The 11,129-nt window shown below is 40.6% G+C and overlaps 1 protein-coding gene across 3 annotated transcripts in view; it reads right to left on the reverse strand.

The window, feature by feature from the left end:
* Nucleotides 1–2,155, reverse strand: part of LOC116264111 (small RNA 2'-O-methyltransferase) — a 34,902-nt gene extending 32,747 nt beyond the window's left edge. For 2 of the 3 annotated variants that reach the window (XM_031644110.2, XM_031644108.2), the window contains exons 1-2: nucleotides 1,882–2,154; nucleotides 743–1,041 (exon numbers count right to left, since the gene is read on the reverse strand). In XM_031644110.2, the coding sequence (XP_031499970.1) occupies nucleotides 743–1,027 (285 nt within the window). In that variant the 5' untranslated portion in view covers nucleotides 1,028–1,041; nucleotides 1,882–2,154. Of the gene's footprint in view, nucleotides 1–742; nucleotides 1,042–1,718; nucleotides 1,795–1,881 lie in introns of all 3 variants that reach the window. The other variant, XM_031644109.2, reaches the window with a different exon arrangement.
* Between the last annotated feature and the right edge of the window lie 8,974 nt (nucleotides 2,156–11,129).

Raw genomic sequence — 11,129 nt, forward strand, 5'->3', positions numbered from 1 at the left:
TCCCCCTTATTTTGCTTAACAAAACTTTGAATTTTGTATGAGATTAAGATAACAAATAAAATTACTTATATAGCAAATATCACATATATGTATACATACATACATACATATAATATATATATATGTATATATGTATATATGTATATATATATATATATATACATATATATATGCTCTCGCCGCACCCGCACGCAATTTTTTTTGGAACTTGCCACATCCCGCACCGGCACTTGCACCCCACATCCATGTGACACAGTTGACTATTATTAACAAATAATTAGACATGCATAATCTGACAGCAACTACACTAATCCTTGCAAGATCGCACGGTTAGAGGAAAACTGTAGCACCAACTAGAAAAGAACACAAAAGAAAACAATTTGTAGGGTTCGTAGCAAAAAATAAAAAAGGGTAAAAAAACCAAGAAAAGAGGGAAATAAAGGAGGCGGAGGGAAAAAGAGAATAATAGAAATAGGATTGTAGCAGCCAAAGAAATAGCACACGAGTAGGCAAAAGGAAAAAGGCAGGAGAGTTTAAAAGGGGGGAAATGGAGCGGGAGGATGAAGAATGAAATTTATTAGCTGGTTTGGCTGGATGACGTTTGGCTTAAGAAAGGCACCAAAAAACTGGCGGTATGAATTTACTAAACTTTTTTTTCACCATTTACCATCCTCAAGCACAACCATGTCGATTGAAAAATTGAAGTCAACAAGTAAAAAGTGCCATCGAGGACGGTAACAACCTTCTCCAATGCCATCTTTGCTGCAGCCTGCTCTGCGTCTTTCTTCCGGGTGAAGACATCTGAAACAACAGTGAACTCAGGTAATTCTAAGCGGCAGCGGAATTTAATTTGTCCCTGTTGTGGTATGGCTAATCCAGGACATGCATTGTTTGTTGATTCGTCATTCACTTCTTCAATTATATAGCAAGCCTTGCTAGCGTACTTCTGATTCAAGATGGCCTTTGAAGTAGCACCTGCCTTCTTGGGCGTTGGTTTTGGAGCTTCGTCCAATTCCCTCAGCGCCATAATAAGGTCTTCACCTAGACCAAGTGGAGAAGAGAATACAGTTAAGTTTATTTCAAGGAAGACACTAATGTCCACATTGGCCAACAAACCTAATAAGCAAACAGCCCCTAAGAACAACAAACTACAATACATGAGGACAACAAAATGAAGGCATAAAACAACAAATAACATGCATAAAGAGTGACAGATAGAAGAAATACGTAAATGAATAACAAATCGCAAGTAAATAGGAATGGTGCATGTCCCATGTCAGATTCCAAAAGGATTACACAGCATTTCTCAAAGCCACAAGGAAGCTAAAAGAGTGACAGGAAACATTTTTTATAAGGAAGATGAAAAAGAAAAATAAACACCAATATGGTTGTCCTTTTCCTGATGGAACAAATGACAAGAACATGTGCCTGTGCCCGTACATGAGAGAGGACAACAGACAGAGACAAAGAGAGAGAGTTGAGAAAGGATTTCAAGAAGGATGAAGTTTTAAGGAAGGAGCTTCGAAAGTCATCTCGACAAGGATACCCTGGAACCAGATGATCCCGTCAGAGAACAAAACGAGTACAGGAAGGCAAAATTTTAGCAGATAAGAAATCCCATAACTGAAAAATCTTCAAAATACTAGAACGTGAATGATATCACTGCCCGGCTCCAATCAAACCGCAGAAACAGAGCAGTTCGCCTTGTACTACCTCACCTCTGAAAAAAATAGTGAAGAAAAATTCACTGAACAACCAAGTCGATGAGAGCAACGTCAAAGGATATCCTTACGTCTGAAGTAAACCAGAAACAAAAGAATCTTAGCGGAAACGAAAAGAACGACGGAAATCAAACTTCTGAACTTGCAAATAAAAGTATACCTTCCCGGAATGGAAAAAGAGAAAGAAGCAAGCAGAATCGCCCTGGTTTGCGATCGGGCGGGCGGACTGAGTGGAGCTACAAGGCAGGCATTGTCATTCATTCACTCCATTTGCGGAAGGAGAAGGCGTCGAGGAAGCGTCTGCCCCGCTGGATGTTTCGAACGACTCCCCAGTTTCCTTGGGAGCCTTTTCCTTCCCGGCACGGAAATCGAACAGCTTCATTGCTTCTTATGTGATACTAGCATCTGTTTTGATCACTTTCTACCGTATGTACCCTTTCTTTTCTTTGTGCATGCACAAACAATGTTTTATGTGATACTAGCATCTGTTTTGATCTATCGATCGAGTCTCTGTTTATGTAAACCATCACAGCAAAAAAGTTTCTTAAGTTTGTCTCTTTTCTCTTTTTTGTCTATCTTTTTACCACCATGCGTGATACCTCATCCCTCTTCATTATAGTCTAGTATAGGGGTATTATTGTAAATAATATAGATTATATCTTTTATTTTCTTTTATGTAGTCCAACAATCATGATTTTAGCAATTCTTTCTTTTACATCCCAACAACTTTTATAATCACTTATTCTCTTTCCTTTCATTTTTTTTTCCTTTCTCATTCCATTTCCCTCCCTTTCTTTTACTTTCCTTTTCACCCCTCTTTTCTTCTCTTTCCTTCCATCCAAACAAAGTGTCAATCTTGACATGCTAATGTGTGTTGAAAAACTCATGGTATTTATGCATATTGTAAAATATGCTTCAAAGTGGAAATAGACAGTTTAAACATAAGGGCATGTTTGATGGACAGGTGAAAGTTGGTGGGGAAGGGAGAATTTGTACGGGCGGGTGAATTTTTCACCCGCCCGATTGAAAACCCATCAAATTGGGTGGAATTCCACCCGTTTAACCCAAAAGGGAGTGGGTGGAATTTCACCCGCTCAAAAATCCGAGCTCGGAGCTAGGACTTTCAAGCGGGTGAAATTTCACCCGCTCGAAATAGTTGTTTCGGGCTAGGTATTTGCATTCCGCTCGACCTCCCTCCACAACGCTCGACCTCCCTCCGCAGCTCCTCCTCCCTCATGCCTTCTCACTGTCGCACCAAAGTATAACTAGGTCACACCGTCGCCGCTGCGCCGTCGCGTCTCCACTCCACCACTGGTAGGCTTTTTTCCTTTCTCTCTCTGATTCCCTCCCTTTCTCTAATGCCCTAAGTTGTCGCTCCTTCCTCTCTGCCATAGAGACCGTCTGCCACAGTTGCCATCGCCACTGCATTGTCGCCTCTCTGCTCCACCGCCGGTATGCTTTCTCTCTCTGATGCCTTCCCTTTCCCCCTTTCTTTGATGCCCTAAGTTGTTGTTCCTTCCCCTCTGCCTCAGAGACCGTCTGCCACAGTTGCCTCTTTGCGTCGTCGCCTCTCTGCCACAGGTTGCCACTCCTTCCCTCTGTTACTGCCCGGTGAGTCTCTCTATCTCTCTCGCTTCTACCACAGTTACCGGCATAGTCGAACGATTTGGGCGTATGACTTGCTGGCTTGTAGTTGAGGTGCGTAGGCGTCTGATTTGGGCGTTTGGGCTTGTAACCTTACATTGAAATTTCAAAGTTGGATGTCATGGTTTTAACTGTGTTTTTTTTTTTATACATTAATGTGTTGTCGTTACCTTGTGAATCATGTTGTTTTTTGGATAGTAGGGAATGCACCCTCAACATTTTGTTCTTGTTGTTTTCTGGATGGTAGGGAATACACCTTCAACATTTTGTTCTTATTTGTTTTCTGGATGGTAGGGAATACACCCTAGCATTGGTGTTCATGGGTGTGTAAGATGTATATAAATGCATAATTGCATGTACTAGAACATGGAGGTGAAATTGAAATTTTCCATAGCTTGAAGGGTAAATTTGAAATATGCATAAATGTGTCTCATGAAACCTGAAATTTTGACAAGAATGACCAAATTTTGGGTGAGCCACTGGTGGAAGGTTCACTCCATCACCAGTGATAATACTCAAGTCAAAGTTCAAACGATTCTCTAAGTATGGTCTACTAATTTCTTTGGCATTCCAAAGAATTAGACTCAATCTGAGTCATATAGTAACTAGTCACATCAATAATAATAATAATAATAATAATGAAAGCAGGCAAATGAAAAAATAAATAAATAAACAAAAAAATTCAAAATGTCATGAATTTTATGATGCATGCACACATACTCGTTTAAGTAAGACCATATGACGTCACTTATTTCGTAGGTGTGTTTAGGGCAGATCATTCATAGCTTATGATCTCAAACAATGAGTCACCGGTAATATTGGCATACATTAGGGTAACTACTGTCGTTGTCACACCCCAACCTTTGTTACCCTCAACCACAACATTTTGTTTTTTTTTTTCTAACATAAAGCTTTGTAGTGCGACGACACAACAATTTCAAAAGAGATGAGTTGAGCAATGCAAAACCATTGGTAAGCTTTCCATTAAATAAGAATTTCAGTTCATCTGTACATATGACGAAAATGCCCAAACTCACAACCTTGATGCCTAACAAAAATAAGACATCAATAAAACCAAAACAAGACGCGTCGGCACTACAATTGACCCAAAACTTCCCAGTAGGACGTGAGTGAAGCCATATGCTCAACCTGCTGTACTGGGTCCACCAAAACCTGAAAAAGGAAACAACTGAAGGCTTAACCTTCGCAGTATGACAACAAGCCAGGAAAAATCCAAACCCTCTTAGGTAGGGCTCAATTATGCGAGCAAATATCAGAACAACCTATCATCATGTCGTGTCAGGGCACGCCATGCAAAGGCCACCCAATGGCCACAGTAACACAATTTCAATCACATGCAAGACATGCTTAAACATGTCACTTGCATCCATAAGCACAACAATCACATGCACATCAATCCCATACTTTTCATTCACATACATTTCATTTTCATTAATATCAGTGAATTGACAGTTCTTGTGGGTGCAAACACAGGCACGTGCACACCACGGGCGGCCCACAGCCGAGAGACAACCCCCGTGGTGGCCCAGAACAGTATGGATTCATCCATCTACTGCAGCGGTAGAACACTCATCTATGGATGTGTGAATTCCAAGGAGAGATACTCAGCCTTCCTTAGGACACCTAGGTTGGAAAGGCGGAAGCCTACGCTCCAAGCACATCACACAACAGTATCTTGGAGCCTTGCACCGCCTTCTGTCCGAACAGGCGAGACCAGTGGTGAAAGCGGGACAACTCCCAAACACATACCATATCCCACTGGCCTCTCATCTCTTATTCTTTCATTCTTATATTTATACATGCACAAACACAAATAACTGGCTAGCTCATGAGGTTGATTCACTTCACGAGTGAACCCATACCTCCAATTGCCAACACACGAGGGTTACACATAACAACAACAGTTTTGGCTAGCCGTCATAACAATATGGGTATAACTACCCTTTGTTCAATCATTTGCATCATTGCCCGCGACAATGTGTATTCAACAAACACAACATTCACATTCATTATCACAATAATCACATCTTTGAAAAACTTAGCCAAACCACAGAGAGTAGTCTCGATCTGTGATAAGCTCGTAGCTGTCCTATGCAGTTATCATTCTAGGATGCTTTCTAATGCATAATTGGGGTCGAGGAGACACTCGACTCGATAACCCACCTCGTCTGCCCTAAACAGTTATCAATTCTAGCATGCACATGCAAATGCGTGATATTTCAAAATAGACTTCAAATAGCTTTTCAAAACACATCATATTAGATATCAAACCATTTGCATGCGTACACACTTTCATTCACCAAACAATCAATTAATCAATCACATCACAATCCTAGAATCCCAGGATCATAGGAACACACATTCACACATTCACACATTACCCCAGGCAAGGATTTGTTTGGAATGCTGCCATACCTGACACGCGTCCAGAAAACTCTTCAAAATGCCTCGAGCTTCGAATTTGGTCGCTCAAGGTCGACGGGACGTGCCTGGTGTACCTGCAGACATAAGAAAAAAAAGTAAGATCTCTACTAATTGGCTTATCAATCCAAACCAAGCTAAAACAAAATCATTGAGGCACATGTCATTGCCTCAAGAGGGTGTCGACGAGTAGTGTCGACCTACAAGCCTTCTAATAGGCCTCCTCCCAACTTTTAGACGTTGCCACTAGACATCAAATTCAATGCCTTGCTCAGTCCATCACAACTCAATTCTCATTTGCCTTTTGTAGTCTAGGCGTCAACCCCATTATCACATCCAACTTAGGTACACTTTACCCAAATAACTCCAAGATACGCCCGCTCGCAAAAGCGTGAGCCAGGTGCTCAAAAAGACGGTTCTAAATCTTCCCCACAACATCACACTCCCTACCATGCTTCACTATTTCTTCAAAAATCAACGCCTCGAGCCTAAAAGATCAATAAATACATGAATCAACGCTTCTCCAACAAAATCCTACAGTTTCCCCAAAAAGCAAAGTCGCTAACATGCATTCCAAATCATCAATTCTACCTCTTAGCATGCTTAAACAATAATTATACGTGTTACAAAGGAAAATATACAAGAAAATAGGCTCAATTATGCCTTGCTCACCCCAAATCAAGAGTCATGACTGCTGCAATCATTCCGGCAGCCACCTCAAGCGTTCAATCGATCTCCAGACGGCAAAAATCGTGCTAAAATGCAACCACCAACACCACCCAATTGCTGTTATGAGGAGAAGAACACGTCCCCCAAGCTGAAAACCGATCAACAGTGATAAAATTAGTGATGATGAGTGTTCGGTTGGGGAAAAGGGAAAAACAGATAGAAAAATGGGGAGAGAAAGCTCAAGCAGGGGGTGTGGGGGAAGGGGGAACGCGCTGATAGGAGAGAGAGAGAGAGAGAGAGAGAGAGAGAGAGAGAGAGAGAGAGAGGGACAAGATGGGGGGAGGCAAACAGAGAGGGGAGAAACAAATGGAGGGAGTGAGAGAGACCACAGAGAGAGGTGCGAGGAGCACGAGAGAAAAGAGAAGGAGAAATCGTGCGGCAGAGGGTGCTGATGAAGAAGGGAGAGGCTGCATAGGAGGGAGGAGGAGAAGAAAGAAGAGGAAGGGGAAAAAGGCGAGGGAGAAGGGGCAGAGGTCGAGAGGGCTTACCAGAGCGCCGCCGCAGTCCTTCCTCCACCGACACAATGTCGCTGCAGCCACCTTCCGCCTCCCTCACGACTAAGATCTCGGGTCCGGGTCTGGACCCACTCCAACCCAATCCTAAAAAGACGAGCGTTACATCATACCCTCCTAAAAAAATTTCGTCCTCGAAATTTGGATCGTACCTCAATGCAAGAGCAGATGTGGGTACTTCTTTCGCATATCCTCCTCAAGTTTCCATGTGCTTTCCTTCAACCCATGGTGTTGTCATTCCACTCTCACTAAAGGAATTCTCTTCGTGCGTAGCACTTGCTCTCTTTGATCCACAATTCTAATAGGCTTTTCTTCTATTGTCAAATCATCTTGCACCTGAATACCTTGAAAATCAATCACATGCGTAGGATCTGGTACATACTTTCGAAGCATGGAAACATGGAAAACGTCATGAACATGACTCAAGTTAGGTGGTAGTGCTAATCTGTATGCCACCTCTCCAAACTTCTCTAAGATCTCAAAAGGTCCTACGAACCTTGGGCTCAACTTTCCCTTTATACCAAAACGAAAAACGCTTTTAGTAGGAGAAATCTTCAAGAACACATGATCACCAACCTCAAAAGCCAACTCTCTACGTCGAATGTCGGCATAGCTTTTTTGTCTACTCTGAGCAGTCAACAACTTTTTCCTTATCAATTGCACTTGGTTGGTGTAGTGTTGCAATACTAAAGGGTTTTTGATCTTTCCATCACCTAATTCGGTCCAACAAGCTGGCGATCTGCATGGCCTTGCATACAAAGCCTCAAAAGGTGCCATCCTAATACTAGAGTGGTAACTGTTATTATATGCGAATTCTACCAGTTTCACCTGTTTGTCCCATTCTCCTTTCCACTCTAAGACACATGCACGTAACATGTTCTCTAAGGTTTGAATGGTCCTCTCTGATTGCCCATCAGTTTGAGGATGGAATGCTGCGCTCAGCTTAAGCTTGGTACCCAATGCCCTTTGCAATTGCCCCCAAAACCTAGAGGTAAAACATGGATCTCGATCCGCGATGATAGACTTTGGCACTCCATGCCATCTCACTATCTCGCCAATATAAAGCTCTGCGAGACTTTCCAAGGACTGACTAATTCTTATTGGCAAAAAATGAGCGGACTTCGTAAATCGATCAACAAACACCCATATGGCATCACGTTGTCTCCTGGTGTGAGGCAAACCAACCACAAAATCCATCGTAATGTCTTCCCATTTCCACACTGGGATATCAATTCTTTGCAACAAGCCTCATAGCCGTTGATACTCTGCTTTGACCCGCTGGCAAACTAAGCACTTTGCAACATATTCTGCAATTTCACGCTTCATTCCAAGCCACCAAAAAGTTCTTCTCATATCCTGAAACATCTTTGCACTGCCAAGGTGTATAGAAAACTTAGATTTGTAAGCTTCATCAAGCAACTGTCGCTTCACCCCTTCATTTCTAGGAACCCACAATCTATGTCGAAACCGCAATGAACCATCTTCATCTTCATGCCAAAAAGCATCTACCTTCTTACATTCTTCCATGTTCTTAGCAAAATCGAGATCTTCCTTTTGCTTCAATACAAGCTCTTCCATCAGAGGATGTCGTATCACGACACTCATCGTTGCTTTGTTCTCATCACAAAGGTAAGGCTGCCACGCGATCACATCTTGCAACAATGTCCAAGAATGAGTCAACATACTGCACATTGTTGCCTTAGCATGTCTGCTTAAAGCATCAGCCACCACATTCGCCTTGCCTGGATGATATGATATCACGAAATCATAATCATTTAAATATTCAATCCATCTCCTTTGCCTCAAATTTAGATCTTTTTGGAAAAATATGTACTTCAAAGACTTATGATCTATAAACATCTCAATTGTTGCCCCATAGAGATAATGTCTCCAAATCTTTAGTGCAAACACAACTGCTCCCAACTCCAAATTATGAGTGGGATAGTGTTGCTCAAGTGCCATCAACTATCTTGATGCACAAGCCACCACACGGCCATGTTGCATCAATACACAACCATAACCGATTCCTGATGCATCTGTGTATAGTACAAAACCAGAATGACATGATGGAAGCATCAAAATAGGGGCAGTAGTAAGCTTGTCCTTCAGAGTTTGAAAACTCTTTTCACACTCTTCATTCCAAACAAACTTCTCTCATTTTCTTAATAGTTTAGTCATGGGCGTAGATATTTTTGAAAAATCTTGTATGAACCTGCGATAATATCCTATCAAACCCAAAAAGCTTCTAACCTCAGTTACACTGCAAGGCATCATCCAGTTCTGTACAGCCGATACCTTAGCCGGATCTACGGAAACTCCATCTTTCGAGATTACATGACCGAGAAAGTTTACCTTCTCTAGCCAAAATTCACATTTTGAGTATTTAGCATAAAGTTTATGCTTGCGCAAAAGACCCAATACAATTCTCAAGTGATCTCTATGCTCTTTCTCACTCTCTGAGTACACCAAGATATCATCAACAAAAATAATAACAAATCAATCCAGGTAGTCTTGAAAAACCCGATTCAAGAGGTCCATAAACACTGCGGGGGCATTGGTCAACCCAAAAGACATGACTCTGAATTCATAGTGCCCATAAACGTTGCGGGGGCATTGGTCTACCAGGTTTTATCGATGCATGACCGTTTTCACGTCGATGAAAGTTTTTTCCAATGAAACTTACTAATGTTCATCTAGAAATGGTAAAAGTAGCTATTTTTAACGATGGGTAACATTTCTCATGTCAATGAAACATTTTCCCAATGAAGAATTACCGACGTTTGTCCCACGCATAGGTAAAACTCGACTTTCATTGACGTGTTAACTTTGGGAGTTGATAAAACTTTTCTGCATTAATCTCACTGACGTTTTTAGGTATGCTTTTATCGATGCAACATCACATGTCGCTAAAGCCTTCCCTGACTTATTACCTTCGCCCAAACCCTTCTCATTTTTTTTCTTCTCTCTTTCCTTTTCTCTTACCTCTTCTTTTGCTTGGCAACTTTTCCAGTCATTTCTAAAAAGTGGAGGTGTTCTTCATTGTTTTTAGATGGCTTGAAGCTTAAAAATGTTTGTTTATCAATCTCCTTGCCTATTCTTTGCTCTTTGTATATGATTTTAGGTTATAACATGCTTGTAGGGTATATATCTAAATTTTTTTAGTGAGATATTACCATTTTTCAGAAGGTTTTGGTAGTGAACTTTGCAAAAATGTTTGTTAAGCTCAGTACCTTCAATTTGATATATTAATAGCATAAGATCTCAACACAAATACAAAAACCCTGAATTTTCGCCAATGTTTTCGTTGTTGGATCCTGGCACATTTTCCCCGTATTCTGGCATCAATTTTTGACCATGTTTAATTAAAATACACATATAATTATTCGTAAAGTATTAGTTTGATTGGTTGTCAATTGAATGCTTTTTTAAATGTTTGGTTGTTGCTGGTCCCTAGTCTTTTTAACCATCCACCAAGTGTTCGACGGATTGTTTGAACACATAAGGGAATAGACCTGAAAGGAATACCATAGACATTATTGTTAACCCAAATAATGAATCCAATGTGGACAGAGTGGAGCGTCCATTAGGCACATCAGAATTGGTAACCATAGATGCATTAATTCGCTAGTAAGTGTATACATACATATTATTTAATCACAAGGTTGTTCTACCATATATTACGTCAGAATATTCTGAACTTCAAATATGTATAATATATTTTTTGTACAATATATTATGATGTTATTACATTCATTTTTTGTGTTATAGGCAACATTGGAGGTTGATACCAAACAATACTTAATGAATCCCAATGCCATACAATGTCTCCATATAAAATAAAGTTTTTAGATTGGTTTAAAAACATGTACGGTTCATACATATGCTTGTATGTATTTAGATTTAGATTTACATTATTTATGATGTTTATATGTATTGTTACATGTTAAAAAAAAACATGATCAAGGAAATCAACATATACTAGAAGATATTGTTTGATTGTCTCAATTTCCAAATAGGAATGCATTTAAATATAAAGGGTTCATATCTAATGGATTCAGATTTCATATAAAGGATAAAGATA

Source organism: Nymphaea colorata, chromosome 11, assembly GCF_008831285.2.
Source record: "Nymphaea colorata isolate Beijing-Zhang1983 chromosome 11, ASM883128v2, whole genome shotgun sequence".
Classification (NCBI taxonomy): domain Eukaryota; kingdom Viridiplantae; phylum Streptophyta; class Magnoliopsida; order Nymphaeales; family Nymphaeaceae; genus Nymphaea; species Nymphaea colorata.